This window comes from Pygocentrus nattereri, chromosome 18 (assembly GCF_015220715.1).
Source record: "Pygocentrus nattereri isolate fPygNat1 chromosome 18, fPygNat1.pri, whole genome shotgun sequence".
Classification (NCBI taxonomy): domain Eukaryota; kingdom Metazoa; phylum Chordata; class Actinopteri; order Characiformes; family Serrasalmidae; genus Pygocentrus; species Pygocentrus nattereri.
In genome coordinates this window covers 950,001-969,490 of record NC_051228.1, presented here as the reverse complement: position 1 = coordinate 969,490, position 19,490 = coordinate 950,001, and the positions used below count along the sequence as shown (strand labels likewise).

The window sequence follows — 19,490 nt, the reverse complement described above, 5'->3', positions numbered from 1 at the left end:
CTATACTTAATAACTAAACTTAATAACATTCATATTAGGGGATAATAAAAAATGCTCACGTGCTTAATGGATAATTTAAAGCCCTTATACAGTATATACAAACTGAAACTGACTGAAGCTAAACCGCGGAAAGTTGAAGGGGAACTCCACCAATTTTTAAAAAAAGTTTTGCACAATTTAGTGGTTAAGATGTAAACAGAGCGGTTCTCTGTTCTAGATAAACGGACCGAGTCAGAGCCGTTCCCAGTGGTGGTGATGGGAACCAGACGTCCCCCTCTAAAAGCTCCTCACAGTGGTGGTGATGGGAACCAGGCGTCCCTCTAAAAGCTCCTACATAAAGTTCCTACATGAACTGGTTCTGAATTCACTGCCTGATGACTGAGACGCTGTTTTATGAGAGTTTAGAGAACTTCAACTCCATTCATGGTGGAGGGAGACATGCAGGGCGCTGTGCGGCAAAATAGTCCCCAAAGAAAACTCATTATTCCAGATTTTCCACTGTTTTCCATCATCAGCATTCCATATAAGCTCAGAATACTCGTGTAGGTTCTCTGGAGGTTCTGGATGGTAAATAAAGTGTCTATATCTGTGTTGTAGTCATGGCGACGCCTGGTTCCCATCACCACCACTGTAAAGACGTCTGAACCGTTTCACACCAAACCCTCTGAACCTCTGATTACACCATAAACACGGAGTTATGGGGGAATTTTGGAGAATTGGTGGAACTCCCCTTTACTTTAAAAAGTAGTAAGGCAAAAGGGGAAACTTCACTCCAGAGGTTTTGTGTGGAGTTACTGGACTACTTTCTTATTCAGCAGCTGAAAAGCATCATTACAGCACTTAATAATAAAAAAGAGACAAAATCTTTGACTGATTTATTTATTAAAACCAACATGCCGAAACAAATCAACTGCAAACTCAAACCAACAGGCCTGCTTTCCTGTAAATGAAGGCATCCTCAGCTCTTCTGCGCGCTCAGCAGGGCGTCCAGGGCTTTCTGTGCGTCCAGCAGCTGCTGCTGCAGCCTCTGCCTCACTCCGTCGTTCGCGGCCTTCTTCAGCAGGGCCTGCATGTCCTGGACGGCGGCGCGGTAGCCGGTGACGTTGTGGAAGACGCGGATGGCGCGGTCGCCGGTGCAGACCAGGAAACGGTTATTAAGGTCAAACCTAAGGTCAGTTATGTCCTCGCTGTGGATGCTGTGGAACTCCTCCTCCAGCCGGCCGGACACGGCGCTGTACACGGCCACGTCGCGGCCGCTAGACACGGCCACGGCGCGGCCGTCCGGAGACAGAGCGATCCGGCTCCCCTCCGAAACCTGGCAGGGAACAGTCCGCAGCAGGTAGGGGTCCTGCTGCTTCTTATACTCCACATCGGTGTCCCACAGCTTCCACGTCCCGTCCTTAGACACCGTCGCCATCCTGTAAACACAGCAGACTGACTTCACTGCTCGCCCACTGCTCACTGCTCACACCCACTGCTCACACTCACTGCTCACTGCACACACTCACTGCTCACAGCACACCCACTGCTCACACCCAATGCTCACCTACTGCTCACTGCACACACCCACTGCTCACACTCACTGCTCGCACTCGCTGCTCACACCCACTGCTCACAGCACACCCACTGCTCACACCCACTGCTCACACTCACTGCACACCCACTGCTCACTCACTGCTCGCACTCGCTGCTCACACCCACTGCTCACAGCACACCCACTGCTCACACCCACTGCTCACACTCACTGCACACCCACTGCTCACACTCACTGCACACCCACTGCTCACACTCACTGCACACCCACTAACACTCACTGCTCACACCCACTGCTCACAGCACACCCACTGCTCACACCCACTGCACACCCACTGCTCACACTCACTGCACACCCACTGCTCACACTCACTGCACACCCACTAACACTCACTGCTCACACCCACTGCTCACTGCACACTCACTGCTCACACTCATTGCACACCCACTGCTAACACTCACTGCTCACACTCACTGCACACCCACTGCTCACACTCACTGCACACCCACTGCTCACACTCACTGCTCACACTCACTGCACACCCACTGCTAACACTCACTGCACACCCACTGCTCACTCACTGTTCACACCCACTGCTCACACTCACTGCACACCCACTGCTCACTCACTGTTCACACCCACTGCTCACACTCACTGCACACCCACTGTTCACACTCACTGCACACCCACTGCTAACACTCACTGCACACCCACTGCTCACTTACTGCTCACACCCACTGCTCACACTCACTGCACACCCACTCAGAATAACTAGAACCATAATAATAATAATCTACGTACATTACTATCAGAATCCCCCACGATCAAGATACTCGCTTCTAACACACATTTATACTTTTCCCTCATTTTAACTCCCCCAATATTTTTATTTCTATTATTGCATTTTATTAAATTTACTTATTTTTATTTGATATCGCTCTACTGTGCCTTCAATCTTATTCTACTTCCATTAATTATCATTATTTCTAAATATAGTTGAACTGTATTAATGTATTATTATTCCTAGTAATGAAACTACTGCACCATGATATACTATCGTTACTGTTACAATAATAAACACACAAATACTAAGAATAAAAACAATTATTCGTCCTATGTAATCATACAGATTTTAATTATTTATTTATTTAAAGCTTATTTATCTAATACCAAAATACTTCACATACAGCTTTTACATACATACTGTTTTTCCTTTATTGCTATTTTATTCTAATATTCCATATTTCTGTCGAATATATTCCACATTACTGTGATGTTCTCTGATTTTATATTTCTATATAAAATTTTAAAGTATAAAATATTTTAAAATATTATAACGTTTTCTTTCTTCACCTCAAAACTTTGAGCTGCATTATATGTATGAAAGGTTCCACATTAATACAGCATATTATTATTATTACTATTTTTATTATTATTGACCTGTTCTAATTTTATGTTTGCCATTTCTGTTAAAATGGTCATTGAGTGTTTCCAATAAAGTGGCCACATTCCCATACTGCAGTCCTGAGTAAAATGACTCGTGATGGTGGTGATGGTGATTGTGATGGTGATTGTGGTGGTGGTGATGGTGATAGTGGTGGTGATGGTTGTGATGGTGATTATGGTAATGGTGATGGTGATTGTGACGGTGGTGGTGATTGTAGTGATGGTGGTGGTGATAGTTGTGACGGTGGTGGTGATTGTAGTGATGGTGGTTGCGATGATGGTGGTGGTGTTGATAGTTGTGATGGTGATTGTGGTAATGGTGATTGTGACGGTGGTGGTGATTGTAGTGATGGTGGTGGTGATAGTTGTGATGGTGGTGGTGGTGATGGTGGTTGTGATGATGGTGGTGTAATGCAGTCTGTGTTTCTGCTCAGGCTAAACTCTGCACACGGTTCTGCTGCGAGGCTTCGGGAGCGTCTTGCCTGCGCGAGTCGTTGGAGAAGTCGAAGGAATAAACTCCAGCTGAGTGACCCTTCAGGTCAAAAGCGCGAGTGACCTCTTTAAACTCGCCCGTCTTGGCGAAGCAAATCTCCCACACCTTCACATCCGGAGTGAAGCCACAGGAGGCCACGAACCTGAAACACAAACACAGTCACTGTGAACAAAACAGCGGATATTCCAACATCACCTCAATGAAACCTTATTAATGTACTAAAAGTCATTCTTAATAAAGTCGGCACATTACGAGAAGGCTATTCTAAATCTCTGCTCTCTCTCAGAGCAAGAAACAGCCTAAGGCAGAGGTCACTAATAGGTGGACCGCGGTCCGAGTCCAGACCCAGACGCTGTCCTATGCGGACCTGTAACCAATAAACTATGGAGAATTATTGAATTTGGATGGGGTGGTCCTGTTTTAATCAGCATAGCTTTTCTAGCCTTTCACACGCGCTGTGAATATCACACGTGACGCTGCTCAGCCAATCAGATCTGTGCATTACGATGAGCTCTGAGACTCGAGTGAGTGACGCCACACAGGGGAGGGACGAGGAGAGAAACAGCAGTCAGAGAAGAAAGTGAGTCAGAGGGAAGTTATTCCACATGACGTGATCTAAAAAGAGGAAACTGACAGTAAATGTTGTTGAAATCTGACCGAACTGGACTTTATTTGATCTGATGTTCAGTAAATGTTGGTGAAATCTGACCGAACTGGACTTTATTTGATCTGATGTTCAGTAAATGTTGTTGAAATCTGACCGAACTGGACTTTATTTGATCTGATGTTCAGTAAATGTTGGTGAAATCTGACCGAACTGGACTTTATTTGATCTGATGTTCAGTAAATGTTGGTGAAATCCGACCGAACTGGACTTTATTTGATCTGATGTTCAGTAAAGGAGCGCATCACATTATATCAAATCCTAATGCAGGGTTTTATATTATACTGCACTGCAAAACGAATTATGGACTATCATAACACAATTAGAGTCATGTGCAAAAGTCTGTGCACTCAATGTGAATAAGTTAACACGTCCCCTGCAGAGACTGTGTCTGCAGTTAAGTTACTGTTCATTTGCTGAATGTAACGGACAGACGTACAGACAGACAGACAGACAGACAGACAGACAGACGTGGCCTGTGCAGAAGTTACCGTACAGTAGTTACTCAGCGAACAGAACCCGCGCACTAACATTAGCAGAACGTCTTTAACTGGATGTTTTCATTCATTTTCACTAAATCAACAACATGCAATCTGACCTGGGGGGCTAAAACTATTGCACACGGCCATCTATCACGATTAAATCGACGTGAAACAGAGCACGACTTTCTGAGGCGCAGAGGGAAGTGATGCGTCTGCTCACCGTCCACAGGGAGAAACAGCAGCGTACGAGGTGGTCATCTGGTTGGTGTTGATGGACGCTAAAACTTCTCCCTTCAGATCCCAGATGAGGATGGTGGTGTCCACAGACGCGGTCATGATAAACTTGCCTTTAACAGAGCAGAAGACGGTCACCACGTCACCGAGGCGGTAAAACAGTTTTAGCCCAGCAGCTTTCATCACTGCACTGACCACCTGCTGCTGAGCAACAACCACGAAGACTTCATCATTTTACAGTGACAGACGTTGATCTTTTGGTAGTCAGAGACGCCGAATATCTCCTCGTTGAAGTCCAGGCGTCAGTATTAGACTGTCCTCCTGCCTAATTCCGCCCTCATATCGACAGCGGACGCGTGCGATTTCCGCCCTCATATCGACAGCGGACGCGTGCGATTTCTCGCCCTCAAATCGACAGCGGACGCGTGCGATTTCTCGCCCTCAAATCGACAGCGGACGCGTGCGATTTCCGCCCTCATATCGACAGCGGACGCGTGCGATTTCTCGCCCTCATATCGACAGCGGACGCGTGCGATTTCCGCCCTCAAATCGACAGCGGACGCGTGCGATTTCCGCCCTCATATCGACAGCGGACGCGTGCGATTTCCGCCCTCATATCGACAGCGGACGCGTGCGATTTCTCGCCCTCATATCGACAGCGGACGCGTGCGATTTCTCGCCCTCATATCGACAGCGGACGCGTGCGATTTCTCGCCCTCATATCGACAGCGGACGCGTGCGATTTCTCGCCCTCATATCGACAGCGGACGCGTGCGATTTCCGCCCTCAAATCGACAGCGGACGCGTGCGATTTCCGCCCTCATATCGACAGCGGACGCGTGCGATTTCCGCCCTCATATCGACAGCGGACGCGTGCGATTTCTCGCCCTCATATCGACAGCGGACGCGTGCGATTTCCGCCCTCAAATCGACAGCGGACGCGTGCGATTTCCGCCCTCATATCGACAGCGGACGCGTGCGATTTCTCGCCCTCAAATCGACAGCGGACGCGTGCGATTTCCGCCCTCAAATCGACAGCGGACGCGTGCGATTTCCGCCCTCAAATCGACAGCGGACGCGTGCGATTTCCGCCCTCATATCGACAGCGGACGCGTGCGATTTCCGCCCTCATATCGACAGCGGACGCGTGCGATTTCCGCCCTCAAATCGACAGCGGACGCGTGCGATTTCCGCCCTCAAATCGACAGCCGACATGTGCGATTTCCGCCCTCATATCGACAGCGGACGCGTGCGATTTCCGCCCTCATATCGACAGCGGACGCGTGCGATTTCTCGCCCTCATATCGACAGCGGACGCGTGCGATTTCTCGCCCTCATATCGACAGCGGACGCGTGCGATTTCTCGCCCTCATATCGACAGCGGACGCGTGCGATTTCTCGCCCTCATATCGACAGCGGACGCGTGCGATTTCTCGCCCTCATATCGACAGCGGACGCGTGCGATTTCTCGCCCTCATATCGACAGCGGACGCGTGCGATTTCTCGCCCTCAAATCGACAGCGGACGCGTGCGATTTCTCGCCCTCAAATCGACAGCGGACGCGTGCGATTTCTCGCCCTCAAATCGACAGCGGACGCGTGCGATTTCTCGCCCTCATATCGACAGCGGACGCGTGCGATTTCTCGCCCTCATATCGACAGCGGACGCGTGCGATTTCTCGCCCTCATATCGACAGCGGACGCGTGCGATTTCCGCCCTCATATCGACAGCGGACGCGTGCGATTTCCGCCCTCATATCGACAGCGGACGCGTGCGATTTCCGCCCTCATATCGACAGCGGACGCGTGCGATTTCCGCCCTCAAATCGACAGCGGACGCGTGCGATTTCTCGCCCTCATATCGACAGCGGACGCGTGCGATTTCTCGCCCTCATATCGACAGCGGACGCGTGCGATTTCTCGCCCTCATATCGACAACGGCCGCGTGAGATTTCTCGCCCTCAAATCGACAGCGGACGCGTGAGATTTCTCACCCTCAAATCGACAGCGGACGCGTGAGATTTCTCACCCTCAAATCGACAGCGGACGCGTGAGATTTCTCACCCTCAAATCGGCAGCGGACGCGTGCAATTTCCGCCCTCAAATCGACAGCCGACATGTGCGATTTCCGCCCTCAAATCGACAGCGGACGTGTGCGATTTCTCGCCCTCATATCGACAGTGGACGCGTGCGATTTCTCGCCCTCAAATCGACAGCGGACGCGTGCGATTTCTCGCCCTCATGTCGACAGCGGACGCGTGAGATTTCTCGCCCTCATGTCGACAGCGGACGCGTGAGATTTCTCGCCCTCAAATCGACAGCGGACGCGTGAGATTTCTCGCCCTCAAATCGACAGCGGACGCGTGAGATTTCTCGCCCTCATGTCGACAGCGGACGCGTGAGATTTCTCGCCCTCATGTCGACAGCGGATGCGTGAGATTTCTCGCCCTCATATCAACAGCGGACGCGTGCGATTTCTCGCCCTCAAATCGACAGCGGATGCGTGAGATTTCTCGCCCTCATGTCGACAGCGGACGCGTGAGATTTCTCGCCCTCAAATCGACAGCGGACGCGTGAGATTTCTCGCCCTCATGTCGACAGCGGACGCGTGAGATTTCTCGCCCTCATGTCGACAGCGGATGCGTGAGATTTCTCGCCCTCATATCAACAGCGGACGCGTGCGATTTCTCGCCCTCAAATCGACAGCGGATGCGTGAGATTTCTCGCCCTCATATCAACAGCGGACGCGTGCGATTTCTCGCCCTCAAATCGACAGCGGATGCGTGAGATTTCTCGCCCTCATATCAACAGCGGACGCGTGCGATTTCCACTTTACTGAGTAAACCTGTTATGAATCAGTGAACCAGCGAAGGAGGTGAGTAAATCACAGCTGTGCTGATATTAACCTCCTCCAGCTCTCCAGTCCAGTTAAAGGCAGTGAGGACGGAACCGAACCTGTCTCTGCGATTCCGATGTTGATGACGATCCCTTTGTGTCTCTGGGGGAAATCCTCCGGAGCAGCTTTAAAACTGAATGTGCCATCCTCCTTCTTCGTCATCTTGAAGATACGGATCGTCTCCCCGTTGGCCAGCCAGGTGATGAAGGCACTAAAGGACCAGACCAGACAGGACAGGACACTGCAGTGTTACAGCGGGTGGGCAGTGTCCACATTACACAGGGTAGGGTTTCTAATAAAGTGGCCAGCAGTGTCCACATTACACAGGGTAGGTGTTTCTAATAAAGTGGCCAGCAGTGTCCACATTACACAGGGTAGGTGTTTCTAATAAAGTGGCCAGCAGTGTCCACATTACACAGGGTAGGTGTTTCTAATAAAGTGGCCAGCAGTGTCCACATTACACAGGGTAGGTGTTTCTAATAAAGTGGCCAGCAGTGTCCACATTACACAGGGTAGGTGTTTCTAATAAAGGGGCCAGCAGTGTCCACATTACACAGGGTAGGGTTTCTAATAAAGTGGCCAGCAGTGTCCACATTACACAGGGTAGGTGTTTCTAATAAAGTGGCCAGCCGTGTCCACATTACACAGGGTAGGGTTTCTAATAAAGGGGCCAGCAGTGTCCACATTACACAGGGTAGGTGTTTCTAATAAAGGGGCCAGCAGTGTCCACATTACACAGGGTAGGGTTTCTAATAAAGTGGCCAGCAGTGTCCACATTACACAGGGTAGGTGTTTCTAATAAAGTGGCCAGCAGTGTCCACATTACACAGGGTAGGGTTTCTAATAAAGTGGCCAGCAGTGTCCACATTACACAGGGTAGGTGTTTCTAATAAAGTGGCCAGCAGTGTCCACATTACACAGGGTAGGGTTTCTAATAAAGTGGCCAGCAGTGTCCACATTACACAGGGTAGGGTTTCTAATAAAGTGGCCAGCAGTGTCCACATTACACAGGGTAGGTGTTTCTAATAAAGTGGCCAGCAGTGTCCACATTACACAGGGTAGGTGTTTCTAATAAAGTGGCCAGCAGTGTCCACATTACACAGGGTAGGTGTTTCTAATAAAGTGGCCAGCAGTGTCCACATTACACAGGGTAGGGTTTCTAATAAAGGGGCCAGCAGTGTCCACATTACACAGGGTAGGGTTTCTAATAAAGTGGCCAGCAGTGTCCACATTACACAGGGTAGGTGTTTCTAATAAAGGGGCCAGCAGTGTCCACATTACACAGGGTAGGGTTTCTAATAAAGTGGCCAGCAGTGTCCACATTACACAGGGTAGGTGTTTCTAATAAAGTGGCCAGCAGTGTCCACATTACACAGGGTAGGTGTTTCTAATAAAGTGGCCAGCAGTGTCCACATTACACAGGGTAGGTGTTTCTAATAAAGGGGCCAGCAGTGTCCACATTACACAGGGTAGGGTTTCTAATAAAGTGGCCAGCAGTGTCCACATTACACAGGGTAGGTGTTTCTAATAAAGTGGCCAGCAGTGTCCACATTACACAGGGTAGGGTTTCTAATAAAGTGGCCAGCAGTGTCCACATTACACAGGGTAGGGTTTCTAATAAAGGGGCCAGCAGTGTCCACATTACACAGGGTAGGTGTTTCTAATAAAGTGGCCAGCAGTGTCCACATTACACAGGGTAGGTGTTTCTAATAAAGTGGCCAGTGATTCATGTACCTGTGTATACAGCGAGATCCGGAGGTCTGAAGCTTCAGCGGCAGAGATAAGACTCCACCTGTCTGCATAACAGCCTTACCACACTAATTAAACGAATCTCCACCATTTCCTCGTTTCCTTTGTTCTTTTTTTAATTCTACAATTTCTGTTTATTTCCAGCTTCAAAGAAAAAAACCCAAATCTTCGGCTTGCTCTCAGAATTTTGGACCCCACAGTATTTTAGCGTGATATAAGAAGCGTAACCGGGCGTCTTCTCACCGAGTATCTGGGCTGAACCGGACGAGCGTGGCGTGGTCCAGCTCAATGTTCGCCCGCAGACATTTATGCTCGCGGTCCAGGAAGTCTTTGGTGCTCCAGATGCGGACGGTTCGGTCGTCAGCGCAGGAGGCCAGATATTTACCGTTACTGCTGAAGTCCAGACACGTTACGCTGCCACTGTGACTCTGAGACACAGCAGACAGACCAAAGCCGGAGTTAGTAACCTTTTTAATTAGACCACGCAATATGCAAATTAGGTCTGTCACAATGACACAATTAAACTTGATTACTCAATTAAAAAAACTATCAATTAAGCTGTACTTTGTGTGTCTAACTACATACGGAAGCATATTTCAAAGCCTATGCGTGCTCTGCTATTGGTCTGTTAGAGTCCTTCCTCTTGCTTGGGCTCTTTCTTAAACACTCTGATTAGGTCATTAATAATCTGCAGATCAAATCAAATCACTAGTGACACCACTATTCACTAAACACAACCATTACCAGCCCAGAGAGCACTGCTTTATACTCGCAAGGGGAACTCCACCAAGTTTTCTACATTTCTGCATAATTAACTGGTTAAGATGTAAACGGAGCCATTCAGAGCGGTTCTCTGTTCTAGATAAACTTACCGAGTCAGAACCGTTCCCAGTGGTGGTGATGGGAACCAGACGTCCCCCTCTAAAAGCTCCTCACAGTGGTGGTGATAGGAACCAGACGTCCCTCTAAAAGTTCCTACAGAAAGTTCCTACATGAACTGGTTCTGAATTCACTGCCTGATGACTGAGACGCTGTTTTATGAGAGTTTAGAGAACTTCAACTCCATTCATGGTGGAGGGAGACATGCAGGGCGCTGTGCGGCAAAATAGTCCCCAAAGAAAACTCATTATTCCAGATTTTCCACTGTTTTCCATCATCAACATTCCAGATTAGCTCAGGAGACTCGTGTAGGTTCTCTGAGGCTCTACAGTGAATCTCACTCTGAATGACTGTGGTGGAATTCCCCTTTAACAGAGACGCCGGCAGCACAAACGTGGCTCTGACTGGTGTAACTGAAGCGCCGGCTGTGGGAAAACGAGGATTACCTTCAGCGAGGATGCGAGGAGGGGGTGGGAGAACGTGTGCTGCTGGAGTTTCTCCTTCCGCTGCTGCTGTCTGAGCTTCTTAGAGGAGGGAGCCTTCACCGAGCTCTCTTCTACAGGGGAGCGAAGAGCACAGTGAGACAGAGAGGTGGGCAATGGTTTAAGGGGGAACCTTCCACTCCACCTTAAACAGTGACGCTGTTTTATCATTAGCATATTTCATTTTTACCGTAATGCATTACGCCACAATACGCTTTTAACGGATTCATTCATTTCTTGTATCCAGTGACACAAACACAGTAAACAACAAACAATATTCAGTTCACGTTATAAAGGAATCACGGAAAATGACACAGTAATATCATCTGTTTCTAATAAAGTGGCCAGTTAGTGGAAGCACAAGGTGGGTGTTTCTAATAAAGTGGCCAGTGAGTGGAAGCACAAGGTGGGTGTTTCTAATAAAGTGGCCAGTTAGTGGAAGCACAAGGTGGGTGTTTCTAATAAAGTGGCCAGTTAGTGGAAGCACAAGGTGGGTGTTTCTAATAAAGTGGCCAGTTAGTGGAAGCACAAGGTGGGTGTTTCTAATAAAGTGGCCAGTTAGTGGAAGCACAAGGTGGGTGTTTCTAATAAAGTGGCCAGTTAGTGGAAGCACAAGGTGGGTGTTTCTAATAAAGTGGCCAGTTAGTGGAAGCACAAGGTCAGTGTTTCTAATAAAGTGGCCAGTTAGTGGAAGCACAAGGTGGGTGTTTCTAATAAAGTGGCCAGTTAGTGGAAGCTCAAGGTGGGTGTTTCTAATAAAGTGGCCAGTGAGTGGAAACACAAGGTGGGTGTTTCTAATAAGGTGGCCAGTTAGTGGAAGCACAAGGTGGGTGTTTCTAATAAAGTGGCCAGTTAGTGGAAGCACAAGGTGGGTGTTTCTAATAAAGTGGCCAGTTAGTGGAAGCACAAGGTGGGTGTTTCTAATAAAGTGGCCAGTGAGTGGAAGCACAAGGTGGGTGTTTCTAATAAAGTGGCCAGTTAGTGGAAGCCCAAGGTGGGTGTTTCTAATAAAGTGGCCAGTTAGTGGAAGCCCAAGGTGGGTGTTTCTAATAAAGTGGCCAGTTAGTGGAAGCCCAAGGTGGGTGTTTCTAATAAAGTGGCCAGTTAGTGGAAGCACAAGGTGGGTGTTTCTAATAAAGTGGCCAGTTAGTGGAAGCACAAGGTGGGTGTTTCTAATAAAGTGGCCAGTGAGTGGAAGCCCAAGGTGGGTGTTTCTAATAAAGTGGCCAGTGAGCGAAAGCACAAGGTGGGTGTTTCTAATAAAGTGGCCAGTTAGTGGAAGCACAAGGTGGGTGTTTCTAATAAAGTGGCCAGTTAGTGGAAGCACAAGGTGGGTGTTTCTAATAAAGTGGCCAGTGAGTGGAAGCACAAGGTGGGTGTTTCTAATAAAGTGGCCAGTTAGTGGAAGCACAAGGTGGGTGTTTCTAATAAAGTGGCCAGTGAGTGGAAGCCCAAGGTGGGTGTTTCTAATAAAGTGGCCAGTTAGTGGAAGCACAAGGTGGGTGTTTCTAATAAAGTGGCCAGTTAGTGGAAGCACAAGGTGGGTGTTTCTAATAAAGTGGCCAGTTAGTGGAAGCACAAGGTGGGTGTTTCTAATAAAGTGGCCAGTTAGTGGAAGCACAAGGTGGGTGTTTCTAATAAAGTGGCCAGTGAGTGGAAGCACAAGGTGGGTGTTTCTAATAAAGTGGCCAGTTAGTGGAAGCCCAAGGTGGGTGTTTCTAATAAAGTGGCCAGTTAGTGGAAGCACAAGGTGGGTGTTTCTAATAAAGTGGCCAGTTAGTGGAAGCCCAAGGTGGGTGTTTCTAATAAAGTGGCCAGTTAGTGGAAGCACAAGGTGGGTGTTTCTAATAAAGTGGCCAGTTAGTGGAAGCACAAGGTGGGTGTTTCTAATAAAGTGGCCAGTGAGTGGAAGCCCAAGGTGGGTGTTTCTAATAAAGTGGCCAGTGAGTGGAAGCACAAGGTGGGTGTTTCTAATAAAGTGGCCAGTTAGTGGAAGCACAAGGTGGGTGTTTCTAATAAAGTGGCCAGTGAGTGGAAGCCCAAGGTGGGTGTTTCTAATAAAGTGGCCAGTTAATGGAAGCTCAGGTTGGGTGTTTCTAATAAAGTGGCCAGTGAGTGGAAGCACAAGGTGGGTGTTTCTAATAAAGTGGCCAGTTAGTGGAAGCCCAAGGTGGGTGTTTCTAATAAAGTGGCCAGTTAGTGGAAGCCCAAGGTGGGTGTTTCTAATAAAGTGGCCAGTTAGTGGAACCACACAGAGGCTTCATTTCCAAATTTTCCGTCCCACCTTAAGCTGCACAGCTGCTATGTTCTAACGCATCGGGCTTATTTCTTTCCAGTGGTGGTGATGGGAACCAGGCGTCGCCATGACTACAACACAGATATAGACACTTTATTTACCATCCAGAACCACCAGAGAACCTACACGAGTCTTCTGAGCTTATATGGAATGCTGATGATGGAAAATAGTGAGTAAAAATGGGTAAGAATTAAATAATCTGGGGAATATTTCTCATTTTTCTACCGATAATCAATCAACTAGGGAGGCCAATATGACTATATTTTATCACAACATGATAAACTGTCATAATATGCCATAATCTACGATCCCGAGCTGGTCCGAACGTAAAGAACGCAGAACAGCTGCATGTTTCAGTGTAGAATGGGCTTAACTGGTCTGTTTAACTGGACTCCCAGTTCACTGGTCTGTTTAACGGGACTCCCAGTTCACTGGTCTGTTTAACTGGACTCCCAGTTCACTGGTCTGTTTAACTGGACTCCCAGTTCACTGGTCTGTTTAACTGGACTCCCAGTTCACTGGTCTGTTTAACGGGACTCCCAGTTCACTGGTCTGTTTAACTGGACTCCCAGTTCACTGGTCTGTTTAACGGGACTCCCAGTTCATTGGTCTGTTTAACGGGACTCCCAGTTCATTGGTCTGTTTAACGGGACTCCCAGTTCACTGGTCTGTTCAACTGGACTCCCAGTTCACTGGTCTGTTCAACTGGACTCCCAGTTCACTGGTCTGTTTAACTGGACTCCCAGTTCACTGGTCTGTTCAACTGGACTCCCAGTTCACTGGTCTGTTCAACTGGACTCCCAGTTCACTGGTCTGTTTAACTGGACTCCCAGTTCACTGGTCTGTTCAACTGGACTCCCAGTTCACTGGTCTGTTTAACTGGACTCTGTGCAGCACACTGTGATATAAACACTTCTTCAGGTACTTTTTCCCATAACTCCCACATTCTTTAAGGCTTCTTGAGTAACAGCTATGGTTCTATTGAGAACCATGGTTCCATAAAGTCATGCTTTAATGGTTCCTCGCATGGTGAAATGGGTTCTTCAGGCAGGAATGTGCTGTGGATGATTATGTCCAGCACCAAAAGGAGTTCTGCCAAGCTTGTAACAGCACCTTTTAAAAAGGTTCTATAAGGAACCATATACAACACATTCTCTACCCCTCTGAAGAACCGCTTAACCATGCAGAGAACCCTTCCTTCACTAAAGAACCCTCGAAGAACCACCTAAAGTGTGAATGGTAACTGCTGTAGGAACTTTCTGTGAGGAGCTTTTAGAGGGACGTCTGGTTCCATTCACCACCACTGTGAGCGGCTCTGACTCGGTAAGGTTATCTAGAACAGAGAACCGTTCTGTACCGGTTCATTCTGCAGAGAATTTTGGGAAGTTGGTGGAGCTCCCCTCTGACGCCCTATATGAACCCCCTGCAGGGGGCGCTGCGGCGCGCTGAGGCTCACCTGGCGGCGGCGCTGCTGCTGTCTGTGGCTGGTTCCGATCCGTTTGTTCGGTTCCGTCGTTTTTCCGAGAAACGGCAGCGAACAGCAGCGCGAGGAGCGCCCCGAGGAGCAGAGACAGCGCGAGCACAGCCCAGAAGTCCATCATCACACGCGCGCGCGCACTCACTCACTCACTCACTCTCTCACACATTCACACTAACCCGCTCGCTCGCTCGCTCTCTAGCGCGTGCGTTGCACTAACTGCAGACACGTGTAAACAGAAAATAATAATTAATAATAAGTGCAGTCTAGCTGCGCTCGCGCTGCAGTCGTGTCCCGTGCTGACTTGTCATAGCTCTTCTTCAGCGGTTCGCAGCGCGAGACCGAGTAGCGCTCGTTACCTCCCCCTGCCGGACTGTAGGAAAGCTGCCTTCCACTAGAGGCGCTACTGAGAGAATCCAAAGCAATCTGGGGCTTTAGAGCAAAACAGAAGGATGTATTACAACCAATCAGCTCTCAGTAGCAGTAACGCTAACCAATCAGCTCTCAGTAGCAGTAACGCTAACCAATCAGCTCTCAGTAGCAGTAACGCTAACCAATCAGCTCTCAGTAGCAGTAACGCTAACCAATCAGCTCTCAGTAGCAGTAACACTAACCAATCAGCTCTCAGTAGCAGTAACACTAACCAATCAGCTCTCAGTAGCAGTAACACTGACCAATCAGCTCTCAGTAGCAGTAACACTAACCAATCAGCTCTCAGTAGCAGTAACACTAACCAATCAGCTCTCAGTAGCAGTGACACTAACCAATCAGCTCTCAGTAGCAGTAACACTAACCAATCAGCTCTCAGTAGCAGTAACACTGACCAATCAGCTCTCAGTAGCAGTAACTCTAACCAATCAGCTCTCAGTAGCAGTAACGCTAACCAATCAGCTCTCAGTAGCAGTAACGCTAACCAATCAGCTCTCAGTAGCAGTAACGCTAACCAATCAGCTCTCAGTAGCAGTGACACTAACCAATCAGCTCTCAGTAGCAGTGACACTAACCAATCAGCTCTCAGTAGCAGTAACTCTAACCAATCAGCTCTCAGTAGCAGTAACACTGACCAATCAGCTCTCAGTAGCAGTAACGCTAACCAATCAGCTCTCAGTAGCAGTAACACTAACCAATCAGCTCTCAGTAGCAGTAACGCTAACCAATCAGCTCTCAGTAGCAGTAACGCTAACCAATCAGCTCTCAGTAGCAGTAACACTAACCAATCAGCTCTCAGTAGCAGTAACGCTAACCAATCAGCTCTCAGTAGCAGTAACGCTAACCAATCAGCTCTCAGTAGCAGTAACACTAACCAATCAGCTCTCAGTAGCAGTAACACTAACCAATCAGCTCTCAGTAGCAGTAACGCTAACCAATCAGCTCTCAGTAGCAGTAACTCTAACCAATCAGCTCTCAGTAGCAGTAACTCTAACCAATCAGCTCTCAGTAGCAGTAACACTAACCAATCAGCTCTCAGTAGCAGTAACTCTAACCAATCAGCTCTCAGTAGCAGTAACACTAACCAATCAGCTCTCAGTAGCAGTAACTCTAACCAATCAGCTCTCAGTAGCAGTAACACTAACCAATCAGCTCTCAGTAGCAGTAACTCTAACCAATCAGCTCTCAGTAGCAGTAACACTAACCAATCAGCTCTCAGTAGCAGTAACGCTAACCAATCAGCTCTCAGTATCAGTAACACTAACCAATCAGCTCTCAGTAGCAGTAACTCTAACCAATCAGCTCTCAGTAGCAGTAACACTAACCAATCAGCTCTCAGTAGCAGTAACTCTAACCAATCAGCTCTCAGTAGCAGTAACTCTAACCAATCAGCTCTCAGTAGCAGTAACTCTAACCAATCAGCTCTCAGTAGCAGTAACGCTAACCAATCAGCTCTCAGTAGCAGTAACACTAACCAATCAGCTCTCAGTAGCAGTAACTCTAACCAATCAGCTCTCAGTAGCAGTAACTCTAACCAATCAGCTCTCAGTAGCAGTAACTCTAACCAATCAGCTCTCAGTAGCAGTAACTCTAACCAATCAGCTCTCAGTAGCAGTAACGCTAACCAATCAGCTCTCAGTAGCAGTAACTCTAACCAATCAGCTCTCAGTAGCAGTAACACTAACCAATCAGCTCTCAGTAGCAGTAACTCTAACCAATCAGCTCTCAGTAGCAGTAACTCTAACCAATCAGCTCTCAGTAGCAGTAACACTAACCAATCAGCTCTCAGTAGCAGTAACAGTAGCTTTGTAATGAACTTTCTAACTTTATGTACAGTAGCTTTATATTATCTATATAAACTGTATCTATTCAGTAGAAGTAACTTTATATTTGACATTAGCTGATATTCTATCAGCTCTGTAAGGTTTATCAGCTTTATATTAGATGATCTATGGACTGGTATAAAGCTTTATATAGGATAAAAGGATTTGATCGTGCTTTATAAACACCAGTGGTGGATTTAATGAACTCTTCTGTAAAATATTGACATTTTTCAGCTAATAACAGTGAAAGTGCTGCTAATAACAGCGTCAGTTCCCCGTCGCACTGATTTATCGTCTGTGGCGACGTGACGTCGTGTTTGTATGTGATACTCTAATAAATTCACATCCAGGCAGCGGCTGCAGAACTGTAGTTTATTTTCAAGCTACCTGGTCTGAAAAACAAAAAACTCTGGTACAAAAAAAGATTTCTTTATCCCAGTTAGACTCATTTAGTTCACATTTATATTCCAGTCCTCTTCATAGCTTTTACAAAAAAACTCTCTTTCTCCGAAACTGAAACATCAAACTTCATGTAGCGCAGCCACGTCTTGTGGGACGAAACGCGGCGTACAGCGCAGACCTGCCTCGTAAACACGCGCACGTTTCCCTCTTTCCGTCCGAGGCGGTCAAAAACAAAACACACACAGCTTTGGTTTACGTTCAGATGAAGGAGATGACGCTGATTTGTGATTTGACTGAAGGTTTTTCCAGCAGAAGAGACAGAACCGAACAGCCTCTGTTAACTTTTACTCCGTTCTCCATCACACACTTCAGGGCATGGCTCTCGTTCAGCAACCTTACCGTTAAAAAGACACCTCTGGCTTTCTGGAGTCGCCTGATCCAGCACATGTTACTGCTTCTGTAACACCTGTTTCAATACAGGAACAACATTCCCTCATAACTCCGCGTTTATGGTGTAATCAGAGGGATTCAGAGGGTTTGGTGTGAAACGGTTCAGACGTCTTTACAGTGGTGGTGATGGGAACCAGGCGTCGCCATGACTACAACACAGATATAGACACTTTATTTACCATCCAGAACCACCAGAGAACTTACACGAGTCTTCTGAGTTTATATGGAATGTATATGATGGAAAACAGTGGAAAATCTGGAATAATGAGTTTTCTTTGGGGACTATTTTGCCGCACAGCGCCCTGCATGTCTCCCTCCACCATGAATGGAGTTGAAGTTCTCTAAACTCTCATAAAACAGCGTCTCAGTCATCAGGCAGTGAATTCAGAACCAGTTCATGTAGGAACTTTCTGTAGGAGCTTTTAGAGGGACGTCTGGTTCCCATCACCACCACTGTGAGGAGCTTTTAGAGGGGGACGTCTGGTTCCCATCACCACCACTGTGAGGAGCTTTTAGAGGGGGACGTCTGGTTCCCATCACCACCACTGTGAGGAGCTTTTAGAGGGGGACGTCTGGTTCCCATCACCACCACTGTGGGCAGCTCTGACTCAGCAAGTTCATCTAGAACAGAGAACCGCTCTGATCCGCTCTGTTTACATCTTAACCACTAAATTATGCAGAAATTTTAAGAAATCAGTGAAATTCCCCTTTAATCTAGGCTCCGCCCACACAGCTGTTCTTTCGTATGTACTGTCATGAGGCTGGAGAAGCTCTACGACTCGTTTATGTCACAATACACAGTCGTGTTCTACAGTTTCTCATTAGGTCAGCGTTCTTTAACGCTTGTCCAGCCTGACAGATATAGCTACGGACGTGGGTGGCCAGATTAGGTTCATTAGAATAGACAGAGTTTGTCCAGGATTGGTGACCACAGCTTTAGATGATCCTCATGTTTCAGTAGCTAAACATCTGTGGTGCTGTAGAGGCCTGCTGTGGAGGTCCTGAAGCCGGGGGCTGGATTTGATGGCTTTGCTCTGGAGGGGGCTGTGCCTGTTGGGGCAGCTGCTGCGGCGTGGCCGCCTGGGGCTGGGGGTCCTGGGGGTCCGACTGGGTTCCGTCCATGGCAGCCGCAACATGAGTCCCGTCGCCGGGGGTAACGGGCCTCCACGCTAACGCCGGCTGCTCCATGGGGTGTGTTATGGGGTTGACGAAGGTGGTGAGGTTTATGAAGTGAGCGACAGACTGGGGGGCTGCAGGCCCCGCCCCACCCTCCCCCTGCAGCTCCGTCGGCCGGTTGTGCAGCATGGTAGAACCGCTGACCGCGTCGAAGGTCACAGTCAGGATGGAGCTGTCCAGCGTCAAAGGTCGGTCGCTAGGCGCCAGGTGCCCCACGGCGACAGGCTGCAGGCTGGCGAACTGTGTGGGGGCGGGTGTGTTTATAGGCGTCACTGTGATGTTGGTCAGACTCACCGAGCTGGACGGCGACACAGCGGAGGCCGTGTTGGGGTCTGCCAACACCACCACCTGGGGAGAGGGCGGAGATTAACGCTTAACACATTCTGCTCATAAACTTTTCCCACTTTATCAGAAACCCCTTCTCTTGTATTTCCACCTTGCCGTTGATGCACAATTTCTGTTAGTTCTTGTCCAGATGAGCGTCTGCAATTCCAGGCCTTGAATCCAGATTCCTGGACTGGTTTTTGTAATCACCGGTAGTTAAGTGGGCTTTTGATACAACTGATTGGCCAGCTAGTG

At 48.2% G+C, this 19,490-nt stretch overlaps 2 protein-coding genes across 4 annotated transcripts in view; both read right to left on the bottom strand.

The window, feature by feature from the left end:
• Positions 1 to 861: 861 nt before the first annotated feature.
• Positions 862 to 15,044, bottom strand: tbl2 (transducin beta like 2). Of its 2 annotated transcripts, none has more exons than XM_037547011.1 (7): positions 14,611 to 15,044; positions 10,823 to 10,932; positions 9,741 to 9,925; positions 7,808 to 7,959; positions 4,840 to 4,966; positions 3,463 to 3,615; positions 862 to 1,418 (listed from the first exon to the last, which is right to left on the bottom strand). In XM_037547011.1, the coding sequence occupies exons 1-7, from the start codon at positions 14,753 to 14,755 to the stop codon at positions 959 to 961; spliced, it is 1,332 nt and encodes a 443-aa protein (XP_037402908.1). In that variant the 5' UTR covers positions 14,756 to 15,044; the 3' UTR covers positions 862 to 958. The 2 variants fall into 2 exon arrangements, with proteins under 2 accessions (XP_037402908.1, XP_037402909.1); XM_037547012.1 differs by having other exon boundaries at positions 10,823 to 10,934; positions 14,616 to 15,044.
• A 3,384-nt stretch (positions 15,045 to 18,428) lies between these two features.
• The window catches only part of prdm15 (PR domain containing 15), a 27,423-nt gene continuing 26,361 nt past the window's right edge, over positions 18,429 to 19,490 (bottom strand). Inside the window, exon 25 of one of the 2 annotated variants that reach the window (XM_037547625.1) lies at positions 18,429 to 19,259. In XM_037547625.1, the coding sequence (XP_037403522.1) occupies positions 18,690 to 19,259 (570 nt within the window). In that variant the 3' untranslated portion in view covers positions 18,429 to 18,689. The remainder of the gene's footprint in view (positions 19,260 to 19,490) is intronic. The other variant, XM_037547624.1, reaches the window with a different exon arrangement.

Bases quoted from the DNA above. Each gene is read 5' to 3' on its own strand.
- tbl2 (XM_037547011.1), bottom strand. From the start codon at position 14,755: ATGATGGACTTCTGGGCTGTGCTCGCGCTGTCTCTGCTCCTCGGGGCG. The intron at 7,960-9,740 runs GTGAGAAGACGC...CTGGTCCTTTAG, and splicing joins CGGTTCAGCCCAGATACTCG to TGCCTTCATCACCTGGCTGG. The intron at 4,967-7,807 runs GTTCGGTTCCGT...GCTCTGTTAAAG, and splicing joins CATCGGAATCGCAGAGACAG to GCAAGTTTATCATGACCGCG.